Genomic DNA, 27,905 nt, shown 5'->3' on the forward strand with positions numbered 1-27,905 from the left:
TGTGTATTTTACAGAAACAATGTCCATTGTGTATTTTGTATAAAGTAGAAGGTTTAATGGTAATCTATTCGCACATCCATCCATAAACTACAAATGTTTACAAACATAGAAATTACGCAATACTTACTCACCAAACATTGCACGCCCAACAGGGGACTTATCGCAATTAGTGTTGTCGCCCTCTACTGGTCAAATTTAGCCCTGCATGTATTAAATGTGGTTTGCTCGGCAGAGTGGCTAAAACAGCACGACCACAAATACAAAAGACCACACATAGTCAGAAATTTAAATACAAAACAAACAAAATATCTTTATGCACAAATGATATCTACTTAAAAATGTCTGACCAAGTTTTGTGATGAGGCTTACACGCTGGGATGTCTATCTTTGTTCCTGCTTGTCTGGATCAATGTGTCCGTCGCCTAAAAGGTCTGACAGGAGACAATGAATCGAGCCCTTGTTCTGGGCAGAACATTCATACTTTGTAGTCCGGTCGTGGTTAAAAGTCAGATTTTTGCCATTTATTTAGATTTTTTTTCCAGAGTTGAATCGGTAGTCTTTTACTCAACCCAGTGCTGCTTCATCCTGACACATGCCTCGCTTGTTGCCCTGCGGGTCGGTGGGAGTACTGCATGCATGATCAACACTTATTTGAACACTTTCTTTAAGCCTATTTGGGTTATGTTCGTCGGGCCAAATGGAAAGCTTTGGCTGCCCGGAAATGGCCCGCTTTCCACCAGTTGAATAAGCCCTGTAATATAGTATATAATGTATATATAATGCGTGTGTGTATTTATATATATATATATATATATATATATATATATATATATATATATACATATATATATATGTATGTGTGTCTCTGTGTTTACATATTATAATAATATAATGAAAATATATTTAATAAATATTATAAAAGAATGTTAAAAGTATGTGAAAGTTCAACTCCTAATTTGTTCATTTCTTTTAAATAATATCCACAATGTTCAGTGAGCAGGTTGTGTTATATGGGACCGTGTGTGTTAACTTTGTGTGCTTGTAGAATTTTTTTTTTCCCTGCACCACGACTAGGAAAGGTTGTTTAGATTGGGTCATACATGTAATTGGAGTGCTTACATTGATAAGAAAGTACATAGCATGGACATTGAGAGCATTCTCACATTATCCACAAGATGGTGACAATTTGCTACCTGTTAGACCCTTGGGTATTTAAATTTAATATAAAACGCACAGCCAGGTTGCTTATTGAAATTGAAGTAGTGTGGTTGTCCCCATGGGCCGGGGTTTGGACACTCCTGACCTAGAGGCAGTTTGGCTTGGTCCGCTATCAGTGACACTAGACCGAGGTACTGTGTAATATAGCACCATTGGATTTTAGTGAATTGGTGCCTGGTAGGACAGACTGGATACTGTCTGTGCCAAAAAAGTACCGGATTTGGTACCTATGCGACTTGTACTCTTTTTTTTTTTTGTTTGGTAGTACACGTGTACATTAGAATAACAAAACCTGCATGGAATGGACGGAAGACAACAAAGAGCTCTAATTCAGGTCAGTGAATATTTTGGATTATGAAACTACTCCAACAAAGCAAAGGTTTTTTGGGACAAGCATACACTCAGGATTATAAGGTGCCGATTTAGATCTCCTTCCTTGTAATCATGAAATTGTTTCGGGAGTAATGATTATCGCATGGCTTTCGAAGAGGATCGATGAGGAAACGCCGTGAAAACAAAACAAAGGAGGGTAGAAACGGTGTCCACTGTACCGCGTCCTTCCCTTGGGACAATGGCCTACAGTTCCTTGGACCGCATGCCCTCATACTGGCTGCTGGCCATGGTGTGTGGATGTGTCTGTATGGATGTCTTTGATCATGAGCGAGACAGTCACTTGTTGTGCTGGGGGGATCGTCAGAGCTGAGAACAAAATAGGTTGTTTTTGTGATTCAGTACAATCATTCTGCAGTATTTGTTAAATAAACACAACACCAGGCGTTTACTAGGTCGTATGACATTTTTAAAAACAAGACATAGGTGTAAAAAAATGATTATAACATGGAGGGAAAGAATATAACTTTATTGTCAAGAGTGGATCGTGAGATCGACAGGCGGATCGGTGCGGCCACTGTATCGATCCGTTTTTGGTGAAGAAGGAGCTGAGCCGGAAGGCAAAGCTCTCAATTTACCGGTCGATCTACGTTCCCATCCTCACCTATGGTCATGAGCTTTTGGTTATGACCGAAAGGACAAGATCATGGGTACAAGCGGCCGAAATGAGTTTCACAGGACACTTTGGGAGGACTATGTCTCCCGGCTGGCCTGGAAACGCCTCAGGCTCCCCCGGCAGGAGCTGGACGAAGTGGCTGGGGAGAAGGAGGTCTGTGCTTCCCTGTTTAGGCTGCTGCCCCGGCGACCCGACCTCGGATTAGCGGAAGAAGATGGATGGATGGATGTCATTTCACTTAAAAATTTGTTTTCAGGACAACCCGTCCAAGAACAGACACACAGTATACAGGGGTAGACAGAACATGAAGACTGATGGTTCGCAATCAAGACGCACCCCATAGAGAGGTAGGGAGTAAAGTTAAACATGGACCCAAACTCAGCTTATGTTGGGGAATGGGCTCAGTTTTAAACCAGATAAAAAAACCTTAAGTGACATAAGCACAATTGAGCATGTTACAACATACAACGCGGACGGCGTGGCACATTTGCCAGAGTGGCCGTGCCAGCAACCTGAGGGTTCCTGGTTCTATCCCCACCTTCTACCAACCTCGTCACGTCTGTCGTGACCTTGAGCAAGACACTTCACCCTTGCTCCTGATGGGTCGTGGTTAGCGCCTTGCATGGCAGCTCCCGCCATCAGTGTGTGAATGTGCGCATCTGTATAGAAGTAGTCCATGGCTCCGTTCAGCTTTGACATCGCAATAACCCAGCTGGTTACTATAGGGGCGTCTGAGAGCTAGTCCAACAACATCCCAACCTCCCAGGTGTCCTTGAATAAAAGGGGATAGGGATTTTAGAGCAATGGTCTCACTGGGTGCGTTTACAGCATGACCTTGCCAAGGCCAGTGCCGAGTGAGCCGGATCGTAAATAGGGATTGTTTTGGTTGGGGCGAGCAGACGCACTCCATTATGTTTGTCTGCTCGAGTTGTCTGTTGATCATAATTTTGTCTTGTAGAGCGGAAAGCTCCTTCAAGATGTTATCCAGTTTGCGATTCAGTCTGAGTAACCGCAGATCTGTCCACCCTTTAAGTCATTTGTGGCTCCCTTTAATGACTGCCAGCCTCTTCCGAATTTGGCGATATACTAGGGCAGGGGTCGGGAACCTTGTTGGCTGAGAGAGCCACGAAAGCCAAATATTATAAAACGTATTTCCGTGAGAGCCATATCATATTTTTTTAACACTGAATACAACTAAATGCGTGCATTTTTTACGTAAGACCAACATTTTTAGAGTATAATAGGTCTCTAATTCATTTTTAATAACATTGTTATTTTTTTAACAGGTGCGGTAAAAAACGGATGGATGGATTAAAATGCATGAGAATTTTTATATTTTGAACGTTATTTTTAACATCGTGATTCCCAGCGGAATTATTCATTACTTATCGTGTTAAGCAACGTCAGCTAAGATTTATCTGAGAGCCAGGTGCAGTCATCAAAAGAGCCACATTTGGCTCTAGAGCCATAGGTTCCTTACCCCTGTACTAGGGCAACGGTTACTCCAGGCAGCAGATGTTATATTACCATAGGCGCACTTAAAATTCTTTCATTTTCCCAAAACTCGACAGTACGCCTTATAACCCTGTGCGCCAAATGTACGGAATAATTTTGGTTGTGCTTACCGACCTCAAAGCTATTTCATTTGGTACATGTTGAAATGATAAGTGTGACCAGTCACACATAAGAGATACTAGACTGCAATATGATGGCAGTCACACGTAAAAGAAAAGTGTAGACTGCAATATGACTCAAGTAAACAACACCAACTGTTTATAGGTTCCACGGCGCTCAAATATCAATCAACATGTTTTAGTACGACTTTTGTAAGCTATGAAGCCGCACCGCTTGATAAATTGTACTGTGCTTCAACGTGCGAGTATTTTTATGGTGTGTGTATAAGGTAAGACATATTGTCTGCCGTTCTGTTACGCAATATTATGCAAAAGCAATTTGTTTCAGGTCTTTACACTATGTTGCTGTTTTGCTAGGTAGCGTATAGCTAACAGTGCAGCAGAGTTAAGCGCGGTAAATGCTTATAATTCTTATGATGGTGAAACAAACAAGTGCTGTACACTCACCATTCAGATGTGTGCTTATTGTTCTGTCATTTACTTACAATCGTAGTTTACGGATATCAATAAAGAAAGGCTGTTACTACATAACAGAAATGCTTATGACAAGATTTATTTTAAAGACGGAAAGTTACAGAAATGTACACCTTATCCCATGCTTACATCTCATTGTGCAACATGTGAATGTCTTATGGTACCAGTGTATTGCGAAAAATGCCTGCAAATTGAAGCTCTTATTGTATAAATATACAAAACCTTTTTTTTTTCGCTAATAATCGTTAACTTAAAATTTAATGACAGCAACACAGTTAAAAAAAAGTTGGGACAGGGGCATTTTTGCCATTGTGCTGCATGGCCTTTCCTTTTAACAACACTCAGTAAATGTTTGGGAATTGAGGAGAACAGTTTTTGAAGCTTTTCAGGTGTCATTCTTTTACATTCTTGCTTGATGTACAGCTTAAGTTGTTAAATCAAAGTTTATTTATATAGCCCTTAATCACAAGTGTCTCAAAGGGCTGCACAAGCCACAACGACATCCTCGGCTCAGATCCCACATCAGGGTAAGAAAAAACTCAACCCAATAGAATACAATGACAAAACTTGGAGGGGACCGCACATTTCGGGACTTCTCCCCTGAGCGACCTGTGCAATGGACGTCGAGTAGACCTAGTTAATAATGTGAGAGTCCAGTCCATAGTGGGGCCAGCAGGAGATCATCTTGAGTGGAAACAGCTAAGCAACGCAGAGACGTCCCCAAATGATGCACAGAGAAGTGGTCCACCTAATAACTGGAGAGGGAGGAGAGCAGAAAAGAGAGGGCAGATCAACTGGTCTAAAAGGGGGTCTATTTAAAGGCTAGTGTATACAAATGAGTTTTAAGATGGGACTCAACAGTCCAAGTTCTCTGTTGTCGTATTTTACACTTCATAATGCGCCACACATCAATGGGAGACAAGTTTGGACTACAGGCAGGCTAGTCTAGTACCCGCACTCTCTTACTATGAAGCCACACTGTATTAACATGTGCAGAATGTGGCCTGGCATTGTCTTGCTGAAATAAGCAGGGACGTCCATAAAAAGATGTTGCTTGGAAGGCAACTTATGTTGCCCCAAAACTTGTATGTACCTTTGAGCATTAATGATGCCTTCACAGATGTGCAAGTTATCAATGCCTTGGACACTAATACACTCCCATACCATCTAAGATGCTGGCTTTTTAACTTTTCCGCATGGTTGTTTTCCTTTTTGGTCCGGGGGACACAACGTCCACAGTTTACAAAAATAATTTGAAATGTGGACTTGTCAGACCACATAACACTTTTCCACTTTGCATCAGTCCATCTTAAATGAGCTTAGTCCCAGTGAAGCCGGTGGCGTTTCTGGGCGTTGTTGATAAATGGCATTCGCTTTGGATAGTAGAGTTTTAACTTGCACTTATAGATGTAGTGACAAACTGTAGTTACTGACAGTAGTTTTCTGAAGTGTTCCTGAGTCCATCTGGTGATATCCTTTACACACCGATGTGGGTTTTTTGATGCAGTACTGCCTGAGTGATTGAAGGTCACAGGCATTGCCACTTACGTGCTGTGATTTATCCAGATTCCCTGATCCTTTTGATGGTAATACGGACCCTAGATGGTGAAATCCCTAAATTCCTTGTGATAGCTCTTTGAGAAATGTTGTTCTTAAACTATTTGACAATTTGCTGACGCATTTGTTCACAGAGTGGTGACCCCCGCCCCATCCTTGTTTGTGAATAACTGAGCATTTCATGGAAGCTGATTTTGTACCCAATCATGGCACCCGCCTGTTCCCAATTATTCTGTTCACCTGCGGGATGTTCCAAATAAGTGTTTGATGAGCATTCCTTAACTTTCTCTGTCTTTTTTACTACTTGTGCCAGCTTTTTTTAAACATGTTGCAGGCATCAAATTCCAAATGAGCTAATATTTGCAAAAAATAACAAAGATTCTCAGTTCGAATGTTAAGTATCTGTTATGTCTGAGATGGGGAAAGGCGACGACACAACAGTGGAAGCTCAAACTCAGTGTATTTATTGAGTATTTAATAATTACGTAGGGTGTGTATGCTACTATGTGTTTGAATGTAAAACTATGTGCAGGAATTAATATACGTAAATACCGTAAGCGGAGTGTTGTAGTGTGTGTTGAATGATGGCGTCCAAATCAAGAGGGGAGAGGCAAGGAAGTCTGAGGTCCAAGCGGGGCGTGAGGCATGAGAAAGGGGTCCAATGTCCATGCAGGGTGTCGGTGGATCAGAAAAGGCATTTTGGTTCCAGGGAAAATGGCAGCAGAAGCTGAGACATGGGAATGTGGGGAAAAATGAGAGACGAAGAGAATCAGGACGAGACACGAGGGAGACAAGAAAGCAGGAGAGTGCAGGTGGGAAGTCAGTGACGTGAAGCATACTGTGAATAGGGCTACGTTCCGACGAGGAGTAGTCAGCGGCGAGGCTCTTTATCCTGTCGCCTGTAATCACTGTCAGGTGTGTTGATAGAAGATTTTGGGGGTGTGCCTGGAGGCGCTCACAATGGAGCAGCTGAGTGATCCCGCAGTATAGGGAGAAACAAACTGTGCCTACGCTGTAACAGTATCCTGTCTTTGCAGTATATTCAATTGAAGATAGGTTGAAAATGATTTGCAAATCATTGTTTTCTGTTTTTATTTACGATTTAGACAACGTGCCAACCTAACTGGTTTTGGGTTTTGTATACAAATCCCGTTTCCATATGAGTTGGGAAATTGTGTTGGATGTAAATATAAACGGAACACAGTGATTTGCAAATCCTTTTCAACCCATATTCAATTGAATCCACTACAAAGACAAGATATTTGACATTCAAACTAACAAACTTTTTTTTTTTTCAAATAATAATTACCTTAGAATTTCATGGCTGCAACACGTGCCAAAGTAGTTGGGAAAGGGCATGTTCACCACTGTGTTACATCACCTTTTTCTTTTAGCAACACTCAATAAACTAATTGGGAATTGAGGAAACTAATTGTCGAAGCTTTGAAAGTGGAATTCTTTCCCATTCGTGTTTTATGTAGAGCATCAGTCTTAAGTACCCGCACTCTTTTTTACGAAGCCACACTGTTGTAACCTGTGCCTAATGTGGCTTGGCATTGTCTTGCTGAAATAAGCAGGGGCGTCAATGAAAAAGACGGCGCTTAGATTGCGCTTAAGAGTCAATGAAAGGGGTCTTGTGCAGTGCTTGATAGGACCCAAAGGATGTCCATCAAGGGCCTTGGTGGAGATGAATGTGTCAAGGGAACTAAGGGAATTCCTGCTTGTCGGGCATACTCCAGGTCGATGAAGCTTTCATCGCACCCGGAGTCCAAGTAAGCCCCCACAGATAATGTCCTAGCATCACTTGTCAAAGTTGCGGGAAAAATAATTCCAGGGTTCTTCTTATTATGTGTTGTGGGGAGGGTAGTATGGCTCACCAGGATGCCCTTGACTGGTGAGCCCGATCTTTTGCCCGTGAGGGGCAATTGTGAATTATGTGGTCTGCGAGGCCGCAGTAGAGGCAGAGACGATGTTGGAACCCCCTTTCCCGCTCTTCAAGTCAGTTGGGATCTTCCTATCTGCATCGGTTCTGGGGAAGTGACCTCGAACGAAGTTGATGTGCCTGTCGGTCTCGTGGGATGTCGGCCGGTAGGACAAGGAAGGTTTGATGACAAGCAGCTATTCGAGGCAACTTCTCTATCTGTCTCTCGTTCTACAAGTCTTTGGTCAAAGGGCAGGGCTAGCTCGATGAGCTCGCGGCAGGAGGACGGCTTATCCCGCAGCAAGGTGTTCTAGATGGTCTCACTCAGATCTTTCCTGTAGGCGCTCTGCAGTGCCTTGTCACCCCATTCACCGTCTGCCGCCAGGGTGCGGGACTCCAGAGTGTAAGGGACCACAGAGCGGGGACCCTGTCGGAGGGAGTGAAGTCTGGAAGCGGCGACTCTCTGTTGGCAGGGTGCTCAAAGACAGCCTGAAACTCTCTTCGGAAGGCAGCATAATCAGAATTTAACCCCAAAGTCTTTCTAAGGGCTGCCGGCCCACCTTAAAGCAGGTCCCGAGAGTAGGGAGAGCATGGATGTAATCTTGGCCCCATCATTAGGCTGGTGTTGAAAAATTAACTCACTTTGAACAAGGAAGCCACGACAATGTTCAAAATCCCCCTCAAAAGCTCTAGGGCTGGCTATCTTGGGTTCCTGGAGTTGAGTCTGACTTCCGGTGATGAGTGTCGCCGAGGCACCCAGGGCAGGTGTGGGGGGTGTCACCTGGCCGGGACCAAGGATGTCCAACCAAGTCAACAGGCTGGCAAAGGCGATGTCCAATTTGTCCTCCAGGTTGGAGAAGCGGGTCTGATGTTGTTGAGGACAGATTGAATGGCCGTCAAGTCAGCAGTTGGAGAAGCTTGGGAAAGGGGGTGGACTGGGACCTTGTCATACCGTCTGGTTCCATCTTAGTCAGAATGTACTGTTAAGTGTCAACAAGGGGGAGGGAGATGGCACGACAACAGGAGGTCTAGCTCGACGGGTTTTATTGCGCACTTGATGATTACATGGGGTGTGTATGCTACTCTGTGTGTGGATGTAAACTACTGTATGTGTGGAAATTAACCGAATGTAAATACCGGAGGTTTGTTGAAGTGCGTGTTGGAGGTGGCAGTGACCAAGTCAAGATGGGGAGAAGCAAAAGAGGTCCGTGATCCAAGCGAGGTCCATGGGGCAGGAGAGAGGCTTCCAGAAATCCAAGTCCGAGCGTGGGGGTCAAGGATCGAGGAAGGCAGTCCTAGTCCGGGGGGGGGGGGGGGATAAGCAGCAGAAGTGCACGGCTAATGCTGAGACACAGAGGACTGTGGGAACAGATGACAAGAACAAATCGGACAAGGCACGAGAGAGACAAAGCGAGCGAGCGAGAGAGAGACACAGGAGAGGAGCCAGAGATGTGAATCTTACTGTAACCAGGGCTACGTTCCGTCAAGGAGTAGTCAGCGGAGAGAGTCTTTATACCGTCGCCACTAGTAATGTCAAGGTGTGTAGATTGCAGATTGCCTCCGGCTGCGGCAAGTGCGGGCGCGTGTCCTGCGGTGCTCCCGCCGAGGAGGGAGAAGCAGACTACGCGTGCGCTGCAACATATTCCCCATTAACAACAATGCTTGAGTCAATCGGACATTGGGAATAATTTGGGGGATCAAAAGGATCCAGAACCTTATATTTTTGAGTCCAAACACAAGTTTTAGAAGCTGACTGCTGAACCGATGTTGCTTTATTGTAACAATTAATCTTTAGCGGCATTGCTAGTTGCTAAACATAAAAACTAAGCATAATAAAACAAAATTGTCCGTACAATTTCTTCTCTCCCTGGGATGCCAACCGACAGGACGATCACATAATCCCGTTTAGATGAAGAATCAGTCACAATTCTCATGTAGAATTAAAAAAAAGTTGTATAAAATATCTTCTTTTTGTGTCTTTTTCGCCATCTCGGGGGGATGTGAAAGTGGACCAGCCTGTCTGTCCATGGCCACACTTGTCTACTAGCTGGTGAGAGATGCGTGAATTATAATCTAGAATTTACTTTTAGCAAGTTTGAGACCAAGCAGAAGCAGCCGTCGGCTAAGTGTGTCAACAATAGCTCACTGCTATGAATGCGCCGCTAAAATAGTCCGTCTGCGTTATTAAAATTTGGTAAATTTTCAGGTCACGACGTGTAAATGGAGTAATGTTGGCGCTTTCTGGATGTTTTTAGAGTATAATGAGCGCAACAGAGGACCCTCCATCTGTCGACTCAATTGTTAAATATTTATTTATGATTTTGAATGCATTACATTGTACAAAACGGTGTCGCTGGAGCGTATCTCAGCTACATTCATTTACAGTAATATACCGCAGAAACAACCATAGATTTTACGGTAGAAAGACCGGCCGCTTATTTGCTAGAATTTTACCGTAAAAAATAGTGGTTCCATTTTTTTGTAAGAAAACATAAAAAAAACCAGTAAATTCTACGATAAAATTAAAAGAAAGATACACTTTTTGTTACGGAGTATGTAAAAAAATAAAAATGTGTGTATATATATATATATATATATATATATATATATATAAACATATATATATATATATATATATATATATATATATATATATGTATATCTCTCTCTCTCTCTCTCTCTCTATATATATATATATATATAGTATCTCCGTGAATAGCCGCCGGGGCGCTAATTAATCTAAAACCTCTTCTCACTCCTGCGCTTATTCAAAGCATGCGGTAAAAGTAAGCAGGCGCTAATAACCTTAAAACTTCTTCTCACCCCTGCGCTTGCCAATGGCATGCAGTAAAAAATTGAGTGTGAAAAAAAAAATACTTAAAATTTATTCTGCGTCTGCGTCCACAGCATGTCATCGCGCTCACTTTTACACCATGCAGTCTGCGTGCCAGCCGTACGAATGTATTTCGCTGCTTCTCATACGAGATTGCAATGCATACTTGGTCAACAGCCATACCTTTTACACTGATGTTTGTGATGTGGACGGCTTTGGGGCTCTTACTAGTGTGCATGCGCCGCACACTGTGAACCCTCACCAAGCACATTTCTGGAGAGCATTGGCTCTGTGGCACATTATAGGCGCGGCATAGGGATTACCCATAGTGCCGTGTATCTGTGACGCTGGGCTATTATACACACCCCCCCAACCCCGCCCACCTCAACCAACGCACGGAGGGGAAGGGAGGGGAGGGGGGGAAAGGGGGGCGGGGTTTGGTGCCAGCGAGTGTATGGACCAGGGGTGCCCACACTTTTTCTGCAGGCGAGCTACTTTTCAATTGACCAACTCAAGGGGATCTACCTCATTTATATATATCATTCATATTTATTTATTTATGAAGAGACATTTTTGTAAACAAGTTAAATGTGTTTAATGATAATACAAGCATGTGTAACACATATAGATGTCTTTCTTTCACGAAGACAAGAATATAAGTTGGTGTATTACCTGATTCTGATGACTTGCATTGATTGGAATCAGACAGTAATGATGATAACGCCCACATTTTCAAATGGAGGAGAAAAAAAGTTGTCCTTTCTGTACAATACCACATGAAAGTGGTTGGTTTTTGGCATCTAATTCATCCAGCTTCCATACACTTTACAAGAAAAACATTGGCGGCAAATTCCGTAGCTTGCTTGATTGACATTCACGGCACCCGAGGGTCTTGTGAGATGACGCTGGCTGCTGCCAGTTCATTATTATGAAAAAATGACAGAGAGGAAGGCGAGAAACACTTTTTATTTCAACAGACTTTCGCGCCGTCCCTTCCGTCAAAACTCTAAAGGCCGACTGCACATTTCCTATCTTCACAATAAAAGCCCTGCTTCATGCTGCCTGCGCTAACAAAATAAGAGTCTCGGAAAGCTGGCGTGCACAAGTGATGTGCACGCCAGCTTTCTGAGGGATCGCTTGTGCACGCCAGTTTTCCGAGACTCTGTATTTAGTTAGCGCAGGCAGCATGAAGCAGGGCTTTTATTGTGAAGATAGGAAATGTGCAGTCGGCCTTTAGAGTTTTGACGGAAGGTACGGCGCGAGAGTCTGTTGAAATAAAAAGTGTTTCTGGCCTTCCTCTCTGTCATATTTTAATAATAATGATCTTGCAGCAGCCAGCGTCATCTCACAAGACCCTCCGGTACCGTGAATGTCATTTAAGTGACGTCTTGGTGAAGATTGATGATCACTAATTTTTAGGTCTATTTTATTTAAAAGCCTGGCTCAAGATCGACTGACACACCCCCCGCGGTCGACTGGTAGCTCGCGATCGACGTAATGGTTTTCCCATCTTAGCAACATACTTGCCAACTGTCGCGATCTTTCCGGGAAACACCCGAATATCAGTGCCTCTCCCGACAATCTCTCGGGTCAATCATTCTCCCGATTTTTACCCGGACAACAATATTAAGGGCGTACCGTGATGGCACTGTCTTTAGCGTCCTCTACAATCTGCCGTATTGTCTGATATTCCAATGTACAAACAGTGTGCCAACCAAGTCACATATTGTATGAGACTTTTGCAGACCCACGGAAGTGACTGCAAGAAATACTCGGTCAACAGCCATACAGGTCACACTTCATCACTGTTTCAAATATGCGCCACACTGTCAACCCACACCAAACTACAGTAGGAAGCGAGGTTGGGGGGGTGTATATTGTAGCCCAGAATAGTTAGGGCTGCATGGGATTCTGGGTATTTGTTCTGTTGTGTTTATGTTGTGTTACAGTGCGGATGTTCTCCCAAAATGTGTTTGTCATTGTTGTTTGGTGTGGGTTCACAGTGTGGCACATATTTGTAACCGTGTTAAAGTTGTTTATACGGCCACCCTCAGTGTGATCTGTGTGGCTGTTGATCAACTATGTCTTGCAGTCGCTTACAACGTCTATAGAAACCAAATACATCATGTGGCAGGGCTGGCACGCTGTTTGAACAGGTTTTAGGGGACTCTAAAGGCAGTGCCTCCACGGTGCCCCCTTAATATTGTTGATTGGGTGAAATTTTGGAGAATGATTACCCCTGGATGGGCACTGAAAATTGGGTGTCTCCCGGAAAAATCGAGGGTATGCAAATGTGACTCTGTAAAGCGCCATTCATGTAAAACTCGTGGGCTGCACCAACATAACATTTTCATAATGAGGTGCGGGCCACAAAATAACGTCTCGCGGGCCGCAATTGGCCCGCGGGCCGCGTGTTTGAGACCCCTGTTTTAGATGTTTAAGATGGAAAGTGTAGCTGCCATTATGATGTGCAGTGATGTTTTCTAATGACCGGAAACCTTCAACTGTACTAAGTCTTTGAACGCTTGGAATCTGCATCATATACTAGTTACTATGGTCATCTAATTAGTTACTATGGTCATCTAATAACTAATTATGGTCACTATGAGATATCTCAGATTGTAGTTGGTTTTTTTTTCACTATGTTTGTTGCATTTTGGTTGTGTTTCGGTTGATTGTAAAATATGTTGTCAATAATCAGTGTTTTATCATTCATAGTTAATATTGTAAATCCCACATTCTTTATTTTGACGTACAGTTTGGGTGTCTCATTCAGTCAAGAAAATTTCAAATTCCATTCTGTTTTTTAAGGCAGTCTGTCATATCGTTTTAGCTTTTTAATCATTATTGCGAGGTTTTTTATTAGTGTTCTTAAAATTAGATATACCGGCCCCCAGACACACTTTTTTTTATCTAAATCTGGCCCCCCGAGTAAAATAATTGCCCAGCCCTGATATAGATCAAAGCATTGGAAATGGTATAATATTATGATGAAGTAAACCTTGTTTATATTTATGTTCATTAATTCCTCACTGTTACAATGGGCCTCTGAGAGTAGCCGTAACTCCAAAGGGGAAACCAGTTTGACACCCCTAACTAGAGTGAGTGTGGACCTCTTTCATTTTCTATGGAGAACGTGGTGTGTGAGAGTCGGACAGACTATGTAGTGGTTTGACGAGGAAGGTGACACCAGTCTTATTCTGAGTCCTATTCTGTCTCCCTTTTGTTTCCCCAGGTAGACAACCATGGACTTGAGGCTGACAGATGCTCTGGGTGGCAGTGGAGGTGCTGTACCAGGTGGAGCTCCTGCCGATGCTTTATTGAAGAGGGACTTTATGAGCGCATTGGAGAAGGAGAGCTATGACGACAAGGTGGGAGAGAAAATGTCCAAAAGTGACTACCGACCTCTCTTAGACGGAAAGGACAACAAAAGTGGTGAGTGGCTAGGAACGTAAATTTATACGACTTGAAGAAGAAATTTGATTACATTTATTTAATTTATTTATTTGTTAAATGGAACACAGCTCATGAATAAATATGTACTGTATTTTCCAGACTGTAGAGCGCACCGGTATATAAGCCGCAAAACTTAAGGGAAAACAAATATTTTTTCATATATAAGCCGCACCGGACTATAAGCCGCAGATATATACGTTGTGAAATGAGTTATTTAGACATCAATATTCTGTAGATGTTTTTTTGCATACTTTAACTGTGCCTGTAACACGGCAGTAAAACGGCTGATTAAACAAAACAGAAGTCATCGACATGGACCCACTACCTGCGGAAGCTGGCGCTCCAATCAGCTAAACAGACTCAATAACTCTACGGTGACGTTTTGGTGAATTTGCAAAACTAAAACAATGCCGTTGTAAGTTAAAAATACTAACAGAGACACTCGTAAACATGTTAGCATATTAACTAATGGTTATGACTCTAGTTTCATTGCATTACCATAGCACGTACAAATATGCATGAAAACACTTCGACATACATTACATATGGGTCGGTTTAGTGAGTAAGAATTGTTTTAGTTATATTGCAAAACAACGTTGCTTGGAGTCATGAATCCATCCAAGTAGAAATGGTATAGACGGCCAGAAGACAAAACGGCACATCCATTCTGGTTGAAAGCTCGAAACGAAAGGACACTGCAGCACCTGGAGTAAGCAAACTCGTCCAAAAGATGGCGCCATGGCACAAAAAATAACTCCCCATTTTATTGTTGTTTGCAAGTTTTTATTGTTGTTTGCATGTTTTTTTTATTAAATCAACTATTTACATCATGGCTGCTAGTGAAGAAAAATCCTTAAATCTTTAAAGCGTAGGAAAAAATTAACCACTAATTGTCCGGAATTTATTATAAATTTAAATGTGCCAAATTGTAGCCGTGGGCTCATTTCCAACTGCAGTCCCCGGCAGGTTGATGATATATAAAGTATCTGATACATGTCATGTTTGTGAAGATGGTTTTGATCTGTTGCCCCGAAAATCATCACTGTATATAGGGCTGGGCGATATGGCCTTTTTTTTTAATATCTCGATATTTTTAGGTGATATCACGATACACGATATATATCTTGATATTTTGCCTTAGCCTTGATTTAACACTTGATGCATTTAATCACACAGCAGTATGATGATTCTGTGTCTACATTAAAACATTCTTGTTCATACCGCATTAATATATGCTCATTTTAAAGAGAGGGACATCACAAGTAAGTCAATTGACCAAAACTGTATTAATTAAAAAGTTATTAAGCAGTGGCACAAACATTCATGTCATTTCAAAACAGAAAGTGCAAGATTGTCAGAGACATTTTAAAACAAGCTATTAGTGCACTTTTGTGCATGATGTCACTAAGATGACATATCAAAACAACACTAAAGTGCACTTTTTGTACAGAACGCCATAACAATAGTTTAAAACAAATAAAGGGCACTTTTGTGCATGATGTCACACAAGATATTTCAATAACTGTCAAAAAATATTAGCCGCATTATAGGAAATCAAATCGCTATGTGGTAGGTTACTGCAGAGTAGAGATGCGCGGATAGGCGATTATATTATCCGCATCCCCAAAATCGTCATTCACCCGAACTAACATTTTGTCGGGACCGTACCCGCCCGCTGAATTACATCAGAGGTTGGGCTCCTTTACCACTCATAGAGCTATTTCAACTGTTTCATAGAGAAATGTAGTCAGTTGGAGCCATTGACGTTCTCGCAACTATGCACAAGTGTTCATCCTGATGACAAGGATACGGGCGTGCTGTGAAACCATTGACTTTGACACCTTCAACAACATGTATGAATCGGTTGCTGGTCCAGCAATATGTTTAGTGCAGCTTCTGCAATCACATGTATGAGATTGAAAGGCATACTGGGTGATACAGAGTACACTGATGGTTGTGATATAAACAACTTTAACACTTACTAATATGCGCCACGCTATGAAGCCACACAATACAAGATTGACAAACACATTTCGGGAGAATATCCTCACAGTAACACAACATAAACGCAACACAACAAATACCCATAATCCTTTGTATTCATGACACTTCCTGACTATTTTATACACCCCAACCCCCGCCACCTCCCCCCTCCGTGCGTCGGTAAGGTGGGCGGGGTTGGGGGCGCGGGGGTGTAAAATATATTCAGGTGTGTCATGAATACAAATGATTATGGGTATTAGTTGTGTTGCGTTTATGTTGTGTTACTGTGAGGATGTTCTCCCGAAATGTGTTTGTCGTTCTTAATTGGTGTGGCTTCAAAGCGTGGCACATATTACTAAGAGTGTTAAAATTGTTTATATCACAACCATTGGTGTACTCTGTGTCACCCAGTAAGCCTTGCAGTTGTGTGCATATTGCTGTGGAAGTAACACACAAGCAGATCTTACATGTTGTAGAGGGTGACAAAGTCAATGACTTTGTAGTAGGCACTGATATTTAATGTCTGGGTGACTACCGGCAGTCATTCAAGAGAATAATAGCGTTGCCTATTGACTTCTTCGCTTTAAGCCACTTGTTGTAAATGGCTCTTTGAATAGTAAAGGATACTGATCCCAGAACCATATATATCAAAATGTCTGTGGGCGGTTCAACCTCCACCTGCCCGAATCTAATTAAAATCTATTTTTTTGTCATGTCAACCGCCCGACCCGCGGTTTACCCGCGGACTCCGTGGATGAGACCAGATGAGACCGCAAACCACGCATTTCTACTGCGGACGTTATCTCCTTATGTTGTTGACTATTTTTTTCATAGGGTGTTTATGTGGAAGTGGTTGCTTTGGCATTTTGTTGCTGTGGCACCAAATGGAGATGTTGACATGCGGAGTAATCGCTCTTCAATCTCTAGCAGGTGACTTTTCAAATGATGCTACATATTAGCAGTAATGCTACTTTTTGTAGCAACGCTTTTGGCCCACATTTGACGAATTACGGTTGTCTGTTCGACATATTCCCACTTGAAGCCATACCACCGCCAGACAATGGACCCCCTGCTATTTTTTGGGGAATTAATTCTGCCTTCATTTGTTACCAGATTTGTACTTTCTTTCTCTTGTATTACCACTCGCACCACAGCTAACGTTCCCCATGCTGCTCCACGAGAGCGTATACATATGTGACGTATGTAGGAAGGTGCGCTTGCTGTCTGTGAGAAGGAGAGACAAGAAAGAGTGAAAAAAGCCTGAATTGTAACGCCAGCAGGAAAAAGCAACTGCGTGAGAATGTATACTCGAATATCATGATATAGTCATTTTCTATAGTGCACAGAGACAAACTCGCGATATATCAAGTAGCCCAGCCCTAACTGTTTATTTGAATTGTCATTACACATGTTTCACTCCCGTCACGCACAAACTGGTGTTGTCCAACAGTCGGCGACAAATGTTGTAGTTCTGGTTTGATTAATTTGGAACATATACACAGTTACAATATGGCACATCACATCCACTATGTGCGAAAAAGAACAGGCCAAAGCACTATTTTTTTCATTTCACAGTAAGTCCCCTACTTCTTGGAAATTGAACAATTTTGGTCCCGGTATTGATCCCTGGGGTATGCCTAAAGATATATTTAGTGTTGACTCAGCGTTTATGGCCCCAGAACACCAGACATAATAACCATGCTGGTTGTCCACAACTGTTTCATTTTTATTCGTGAATGTATCCAATCTTTTGTTGAATAGTTTGAAACTAAGGAAAAATGTGTATAGTTTGCAAATTATTGTTTGTTTGCAGTCGTATACCTTATACTTACATGGTAAAAATAATGAGGAAAATGACAGTATTTTAGTAGCTTAGTCTTTTATTGACCTTACTGACTGTTTTAATCTCACCCAGTCTGGATCCCTTAAAGTGGGGGTCGGATCTTTAGCGCCACCCTAGTGGCTCCCTGGAGCTTTTTCAAATATGTATAAAAATGTAATGTAATAAAAGAATGAAGAAATTCTACTTGTCAGAAAGCCCACTTTTTACATTAAACATGCTTCACTGATGAGCGTGGCGAGCGCCATTTTGTTCTTCTAATTTCGGCTGTCCTTGAACTCACCGTAGTTTGTTTACATGTACAACTGTCTCCGACACTGCCACAGAAAGACGTGTTTTATGCCACTTCTTCTGTTTCTCATTTTGTCCACCAAACATTTTATACTGTGCGTGAATGCACAAAGGGGAGCTTTGTTGAGTGTTGAGTGCTATTCCGGCATATTTGGTCAGTGCATGACTGCAAGCTAATCGATGCTAATATGATATTTAGGCTAGCTGTATGTACTAATGCATCATCATGCCTCGTTTGTAGGAATATTTTAGCTCATTTAATTTCCTTTACCTATGTCCTCTGTGAATTTGATTTATATTTGCATGTCTCATGACACATTATCTGTATGCAAGATTGGCTGCATATCTGCATTGTTTTTGTGCCATCTTGTTCCAGACTACGGCAAACGTTAGCTAGCTTGCAAAGATTGTAATAAATTCATTAAAAGAAGACAGCCTGTTGTTTACTTTAACTTGAGCACACACGTCTATACCTTTGGCTAATCTAAGTCAGTCATTTCCAGGTGTTATCTCACCCTCTGAGAAGCGTCCGTTGTACGAATGTTTTCCAATGTTGTAAAAATGTGTAGAATAAATATTACATTTCAACATTTCTGTCAACATAGATTTGCTTCAGCCTGCGACACGTAGTAATTTGTTAGCAGGCTAATATAGCTAATATAAACACATCATGTGTTGCCTTCATAGTAACACTTAAATATGGCTTGTAATTTTTTTGTATTTCTGGTCCAATATGGCTCTTTCAACATTTTGGGTTGCCGACCCCTGCTTTAAAGGAACACTTGCTGGACCGTGTGTTGCCGTTTGGTTAAATCTTATATACATTTTGATGCATGTAATTTTGATTGCTCTCTTCTTCAGCTCTCTGGTATGCTGCCTTAAAGTAGCAGTAGAGTGGAAAAATAAGTTGCCTCTGTATTGAATCTATTGTCATATATCTCTGATTTATGACACAAAAAGACTTCCAAATAAATAGATATGATCAAAATAGTATAGATCTCACGGAGCTTCCCAAGCCATTTTGAGAGATAATGAGCTAACCGGACACGTGATCGGTGACGTAGAGGAGGAACCACAGTCCTCTTCCCCATAAACAACAATGCTAATCAAGCAGACTCTGTGACAGCCAACAACGATTACTTTGGGGAAAATGATGATCCAGAACCTTATATTTTTGAGCCCTAACAGTGAACCGAATAATGCATGCAGTTTTATTGTGACACTATAGCATTAGCAGCATTGCTAGGTACTAAACATACAAACTAACCATAATAAAACAAACACTTTCTGTAATATTTCCACTGCCGCTGGGATGCCGACCGTTAGGATGTCCACACATTTACGTTTAGATGAAGAATCAATCACACTTCTCATGAAGGTTTAAAAAAGTTGCTGCAACAAATTACATTTTGTGTCTTTTTCACCATCTGGGGATGTGGAAGTCGACCAATCTGTCAGTCCATGGCCACATTTGCCTACTTGCAGGTGAGAGATGCATGAATGCATGACACATTGAGCCGGCGGCTCATAACATTACACCGGTGACGTAGAATCCACGGAAATTACAGATGGTTTTCGGAGAGGAATATTCAAAATGCAACGAGTAATAATCAGTGTTGTTGCTGAAGGGAAACATTTGAAATTAATGCGCCGCCAGATGCTTAAAATGATCAAATTATTACATGTTATTATAAATGTTACTACATTACAAATATACTTACATCATGTCTATAAAACCTTGATGGAGGTGTTTGGATGTGTCTTTAAGGGCTTCATAGGCAGGAGAGAGCAACTCCCGTAATCTCCATTTTGATGTCATTTATTTACTATTTAAAATGCATTAAAAAAAGAAAACACATGTTCCCATCTTACTTAAGCATTATTAACGATAGGTACGGTACATGCCAGCATGTACCGTACTTGCTGCTCGCACGTTGCAAACATCTTTTGATACAGAATGATATCACGTCACGGTTATTGACTTGGAAGTGAGTCGTTAAAAAAGTCAGTGGCGGTGAAGTCGCTACAGATGCTTCAGTTTCTTTCAAGGTGAGTTGGAGCGATGTTCGCTGATGCATGGTAACACTTTACTGCAGTATATTCACGCTGTGGGTGTGTGTGGGTGCCTTTTTTCTCCCTTTAAGGAAGAACTGCACTTTTTGGAATGTTGCCTATTGTTCACAATCATTTTGAGAGACAAGAAGACATGTCCTTTTTTTTTCATTTTTAAAGTTGATAAAGGAACCAGCAGTAGAAAATGGATGGATGGAAGATGAAGATAAGAAAAACGCTTAAAAGATAAAGGGAGTCACCGTAGTAGCATTCAAATCCCCTAAAACAACTGCAAGTTTATATATAATGTAGTAACAGACACCTTCATAACATCCATCCATCCATTTTCTACCGCTTGTCCCTTTCGGGGTTGCGGTGGGTGCTAGAGCCTATCTCACCTGCATTCAGGCGGAAGGTGGCGTACACCCTGGACAAGTCGCTACCTCATCGCAGGGCCAACGCAGATACAACATTCACACTCACATTCACACACTAAGGCCAATTTAGTGTTGCCAATCAACCTATCCCCAGGTGCATGTTTTTGGAGGTGGGAGGGAGCCGGAGTACCTGGTGGGAACCCAAGCATGCAACATGTAACATGCAAACTCCACACATTGTAAATATATATATAATGTAGTTACAGACATCTTCATAACAAAATATAATATGTGCAAAATACACAGTTTAAGTATGTATCTAATGTTGTAACAGACACCTTCATAACAATATGTCACATGTACAATATACACACTGCAAGTTAATATATAATGTAGTAACATACACCTTCATAACAATATCTAATATGTTTTATATACACACTGCAAGTATATGAATAATGTAGTAACATACACCTTCATAACAATATGTACTAAGTACAATATACACACTGCAAGTATATATACAATGTAATAACAGACACATTAATAAAAATATGTACAGGACAATATACATACAGCAATTATATAAAAACATGTCGTAACATACACCTTCATAACAATATGTAATATATACAGTACAATATACAAACTGCAGTTATATGTCTAATGTCGTAACATGAACCTTCATAACAAAATGTAATATGAACAATATACACACTGCAAGTGTATGTATATATATATATATATATACATATATATATATATATATATATATATATGTATATATATATATATATATATATATATGTATATATATATATATATATAGTGTATGTATGTGTATATATATGTGTGTATATGTGTGTATGTGTGTATATATGGATGTGTGTGTACATATGTATGTAGGTGTATATATGTATGTGTGTGTATATATGTATGTACGTGTGTATATATATATATGTGTGTATATATGTATGTACGTGTGTATATATATATGTGTGTATATATGTATGTATATATATATATGTGTGTGTGTATATATATATGTGTGTGTGTGTGTGTGTATATGTATATATATACATATTATATTTGTATATATGTGTGTATATATAATCTATGTATATATGTATACATATTTGTATATGTATACGTGTACGTATGTATGTATATGTATATATTTATGTAATATATTTATATATATATATATATATATATATATATATATTACATTTATATATATTATTTTTATGTGTTTATAATGTGTGTGTGGATGCTGGCGTGCCGGACCTTTAGTTTAGGGATCCCTGGATTAGAGGAAAAAAAATGTGTCATGAATAAAGTAATAAAGATCAAACATGTAATATGTTGATGTACATTTGCTCAAGTTTAGGTTTATGTGATATTTAACTCTGGTTCTATTATAATAGTTAAATGTTTTTATTTTCACAGTACTTTAAAGGCCTACTGAAATGAGATTTTCTTATTTAAACGGGGATAGCAGGTCCATTTTATGTGTCATACTTGATCATTTTGCGATATTGCCATATTTTTGCTGAAAGGATTTAGTAGAGAACATTGACGATAAAGTTCTCAAAATTTTGGTCGCTAATAAAAAAGCCTTGCCTGTACTGGAAGTAGCAGACGATGTGCGCGTGACGTCACCGGTGTGAGGGCTCCTCACATCCTCACATTGTTTATAATGTGAGCCTCCAGCAGAAAGAGCTATTCGGACTGAGAAAGCGACAATTTCCCCATTAAATTGAGCGAGGATGAAAGATTCATGGATGAGGAAACTTAGAGTGAAGGACTAGAAAAAAAAAGGTGATTGCATTGGGAGTGATTCAGATGTGTTTAGACACATTTACTAGGATAATTCTGCGAAATCCCTTATCTTTCTATTGTGTTGCTAGTGGTTTAGTGAGTTAAATAGTACCTGATAGTCGGAGGGGTGTGTCCACGGGTGTGTTGACGCCAGTCTCTGAGGGAAGTTACGAAGCTGCAGCAGGACAGAAGCTCCGCTGATCTCCGGTAAGAGGCGACTTTTTACCACAATTTTCTCACCGAAACCTGCCGGTTGACAAGTGGTCGGGAATCATGTTCGCTTGACCGCTTTGATCCATAGTAAAGCTTCACCTCCGGGAATTTTAAACAAGAAAACACCATGTGTTTGTGTGGCTAAAGGGTAAAGCTTCCCACCTCCATCTTTCTACTTTGACTTCTCCATTATTAATTGAACAAATTGCAAAAGATTCAGCAACACAGATGTCCAAAATACTGTGAAATTGCGCGATGAAAAGAGACGACTTTTAGCCGTAAGTGGTGCTGGGCTAATATGTCCCCTCCAACCAATAACGTCACAAACACGCGTCATCATACGCGTCATCATTCCGCGACGTTTTCAACAGGAAACTCCGCGGGAAATTTAAAATTGTAATTTAGTCTACTATTGGCAACACTAAATTGGCCCTAGTGTGTGAATGTGAGTGTGAATGTTGTCTGTCTATCTGTGTTGGCCCTGCGATGAGGTGGCGACTTGTCCAGGGTGTACCCTGCCTTCCGCCCGATTGTAGCTGAGATAGGCGCCAGCGCCCCCCGCGACCCCGAAAGGGAATAAGCGGTAGAAAATGGATGGATGGATGGAATTTAGTCTACTAAACCGGCCGTATTGGCATGTGTTGCAATGTTAATATTTCATCATTGATATATACACTATCAGACTGCGTGGTCGGTAGTAGTGGGTTTCAGTAGGCCTTTAAACAAACCGCTCGGTGCCTGCCTCATACAACAGCTGTTGCCATGCCGGTGACTCAGCTATATGTTCCAGAATGGTTGGATTTATGTGCTCAGCCATGACAGAAAATGGCTGACTTGACTTTCAAGAGCCTTTGAGTATGTGAGTACAATTAACCTAAAAGAAAAGGTCAGTTTTCTATCTTCAGAATATTGCAGTATCCCCCCCACCCCCCAACCCGGCACATTTATTTTTATTATTTATTTTTGGGCTGCCCCCCCCCCCCACTTTGGAGGCTTTTACTGGCAGCAGAGCTCTCAGTTTAGTGATGCAGAAACTCAGTTTGCTTCTCAAGAATAAGTTTGACCTTGAGGCTCGAAATGGAGCGCAGTCATCGGAGGTCTGACTGCTGTTCAGCCTGCACACGTCACATAAAGCATTTATAGCAAGATCTACCAGTGTTATTTATTGCTAACAATTTGGCATCTGAGTGGACTACGTGTGTAATCATCAATATCCATCCATCCATTTTCTACCGCTTATTCACGTATCTCCTGTCTCATTAAACGGGAGATACCAGAATTTACTTGACAGACTGACTTCATAAAGGAGAGTGTGGGATATTTTGCTAACTTGCTGGGTTGGCTGCTAACCGGTAGTTTTTAACTGTTTGTTTCTGATTTTGTCTCCTTGGCTAACTCTCTCACTTCCGTTGTTCGGAGGGCAGCATTGTGTCGGTCTCTGACTGCAGGATTGTGTCTATCTGTGGCTGTATGATTGTGTCGATCTCTGGCAGTAGGAGTGTGTCCATCTCTGGCTGTATAATTATGTCCATCTCTGACTATAGGATTGTGTCCATCTCTGGCTGTTGGATTGTGTTAATCTCAGGCTGCAGGATTGTGTCTATCTGTGGCTGTGGGATAGTGTCTATCTCTGGCTGCAGGATTGTGTCCAAATCTAGCTGTAGGATTGTGTTCATATTTGGCTGTAGGATTGTGTTGATCTGTGGCTGTATGATTTTGTCAATCTCTGGCTGTGGGTTGTGTCGATCTCTGGCTGTTTCATTGTGTCCATTTCTGGCTGTATGATTGTGTTCGTCTCTGGCTGTAGGATTGTGTTAGTCTCTGGCTGTAGGATTGTGCCCATCTCTGGTTGTAAGATTGTGTCCGTCTCTGGCTGTAGGATTGTTTCCATCTCTGGCTTATGATTGTTTCCACCTTTGGCTGTAGGATTCTGTCAATCTGTGACTGTAGGATTGTGTTGATCTGTGACTGTAGGATTGTGTCGATCTCTGGCTGTGAGTTGTGTCGATCTCTGGCTGTGGGTTGTGTCAATCTTTGGCTGTGGGTTGTGACCATCTCTGGCTGTGGGTTGTGTCCTTCTCTGGCTATGGGTTGTGTCTTTCTCTGTCTGTGGGGTGTATTCGTCTCCGGCTGTGGGTTGTGTTCTTCTCCGGCTGTGGGTTGTGTCTATCTCTGGCTGTTTGAATTTGTCCATTTCTGGCTGTTTGATTGTGTCTATTTCTGGCTGTATGACTGTGTCCATCTCTGGCTGTAGGATTTTGTCCATATTTGGCTCATAAGTGAAATTTGCCGGAAGAGTGCTGGTGGCAACAAATCTACCACATCTATTGTCGCATCCATCCATCCATCCATTTTCTACCGCTTATTCCCTTTCGGGGTCGCGGGGGGCGCTGGCGCCTATCTCAGCTACAATCGGGCGGAAGGCAGGGTACACCCTGGACAAGTCGCCACCTCATCGCAGGGCCAACACAGATAGACAGACAACATTCACACTCACATTCACACACTAGGGCCAATTTAGTGTTGCCAATCAACCTATCCCCAGGTGCATGTCTTTGGAAGTGGGAGGAAGCCGGAGTACCCGGAGGGAACCCACGCATTCACGGGGAGAACATGCAAACTCCACACAGAAAGATCCCGAGCCTGGATTTGAACCCAGGACTGCAGGAGCTTCGTATTGTGAGGCAGACGCACTAACCCCTCTGCCACCGTGAAGCCCTCTATTGTCGCATGTGCTATTCAAATCTTACACAAGTTGTGTGAGTGAACAAGTGTGAGCGTCACTTCAACGTCCACATGTGATCATTCTCGAAGACACCACTGCAGGAACCAATCGTGGCCTGAGGGGCCACAGATGTTGTCGTCCTCAACGGACCCGACGGCAGCATGTTTTGTCTGCTTGTGTCATTGTCAATGATATGGAAAATATTCACACCATTGGAGAAAGGGAGAGAGAGAGAGTGCCGCCAGTTTGACGGACTCACATCATGTTTGGTTTTTGCCAGCGGATGTGTTCAACGAGGAGAATGGAAATGATGTGTACAAAAATGACAACCATGGATTTTTTCTTTTGCAATGATGACAATGAGTAAATGCTTGTCAGAATTTGTAGCTTCTTGATTTGTTATTTGTAACCATAAAGGTTGCTTCACTACCTTGGACAGAAAAATGGCATGCAGAGTTTTTTTGTATTTTGAGAGAAGCCCTTTCGTACAGGTTTTGGACATGCATTGCCATCAAATGTGCTCTTGAGTTGGTTTTAGGGCTGGGTGATAAAAAAATATTAATATATATCGCGATAGGCATGTTATCGTTATCAATAAAAATGCATCCGAGAAACATTCATTATTATTTTACTTTCTTTGTATTAATAGCGTGGGAGTGACACGCTAACAGCCAATCAGTTAACAGTATCTACTAGAGGTGGGAATCTTTGAGTACCTCACGATTTGATTACAATTCAGGAGCTAAGATTTGATTAAAAATCGATTATTGCTGCATCTTTAATTTATGTACATAACATAACAACATAAGTGCCCTAAAATAAAGGAACCGGTCTGATCTATACGTGAGGTGGCTCACTGCAGTCAGCCAAATTTTAGAACTGTCTGTATTATTTTATTTACAATAAATAAATCGATTATTGACATTTTCTAATCAAATTTATAATCGTTCATGCCCGAATTGCGATGCCTCTAAAAATCTATAATTTCCCCCCACCTGTAGTATCTACTTATCTTATTTGGTTGATTCTTTGCCTGGAGTGAGAAGAGAAAGTCAAAATTAAGAAATTGTGGATGAAAGAGGAAAGGTCACCTGGACAATATGGCACATTTTTGGATTTTAAAATTTAGACAGTAGTCAGATCAATGTGTTCTGTTAATGATGTTCTTAGCCGCGCTCACCCTTTATATTATAGCCATAACTTCCTGGCACTAAACCTGTAGAAAATAGTTATTCTCAGGTTTCTCTATGTTTACATTTTCACACATTGCAATATTTTCTTACACTTTATAAAACATGTCTTACATATTTTTTCATTTTAAGAGTTTATTGTTAAGTGCTCAATTGGATTTTACTATTTTGTTTACATTTTGTGAGTTTTTTTCCATGCATTTCAAATAAAAATGTTTACATTTAATATATTTTTCTCCTGGTCTTCATTTTCAATATTGCTCGATATAAAACACTTATATCGTGATACAGTTTTTAGTGTGTTTGATGAAATGTACACCAACACCCACACTGAATAATTGTATTCACTTTGTTGATGATGTGTGTTTTTATTGCTTCAGGGTCCGCCATGACGTCATCAATGATGCAAACAGGTGGACGTCCAAACCCAGCTGGACAGCCAACATTCACCTCTGACTACTTATCTGGTGAGTTTGCGGGTTGAAAAAAAATGTTTTGTTATTCACAAAACATTTCCCAAGTAGTGATGATCAGTTGGATTTGGTCCATTTGCAGTATTTTATGCTTGTCCTGTACTATATATGTTCATGTAAAATGTTGACTGGACATTCTTGATGCAGATATATACACGTATGTATATATATGTATGTATGTATATATATATATATATATATATATATATATATATATATATATATATATATATATATATATATATATGAATATATATATATATATGAATATATATATATATATATATATATATATATATATATATATATATATATATATATATATATATATACATACATATAAATATATATATATATACACACACACACAAACATCGTTTCCATATCAGTTGGGAAATTGGGCTGGATGTAAATATAAACAGTATACAATGATTTTCAAATCATTTTCACCCCATATTCTGTTGAATATGCTACAAAGACAACATATTTGATGTTCAAACTAATAAACATTTGTTTTTTCAAATAATCATTAACTTTAGAATTTGATGCCAGCAACACGTGACAAAGAAGTTGGGAAAGGTGGCAATAAATTCTGATAAAGTTGAGGAATGCTCATCAAACACTTATTTGGAACATCCCACAGGTGTGCAGGCTAATTGGGAACAGGTGGGTGCCATGATTGGGTATAAAAACAGCTTCCCAAAAAATGTTCAGTCTTTGACAAGAAAGGATGGGGCGAGGCACACCCCTTTGTCCACAACTGCGTAAGCAAATCGTCAAACAGTTTAAGAACAACGTTTCTCAAAGTGCAATAACAAGAAATTTTGGGATTTCAACATCT

At 40.9% G+C, this 27,905-nt stretch overlaps 1 protein-coding gene across 1 annotated transcript in view; it reads left to right on the plus strand.

Moving 5' to 3' along the window:
- The window catches only part of LOC133544887 (uncharacterized), a 69,290-nt gene that overhangs the window by 22,996 nt on the left and 18,389 nt on the right, over positions 1-27,905 (plus strand). Inside the window, exons 2-3 of the mRNA XM_061890116.1 lie at positions 13,879-14,078; positions 26,972-27,058. Coding sequence (XP_061746100.1) covers positions 13,889-14,078; positions 26,972-27,058 — 277 coding nt within the window. The 5' untranslated portion in view covers positions 13,879-13,888. The remainder of the gene's footprint in view (positions 1-13,878; positions 14,079-26,971; positions 27,059-27,905) is intronic.

Source organism: Nerophis ophidion, linkage group LG28 (assembly GCF_033978795.1).
Source record: "Nerophis ophidion isolate RoL-2023_Sa linkage group LG28, RoL_Noph_v1.0, whole genome shotgun sequence".
Classification (NCBI taxonomy): Eukaryota; Metazoa; Chordata; class Actinopteri; order Syngnathiformes; family Syngnathidae; genus Nerophis; species Nerophis ophidion.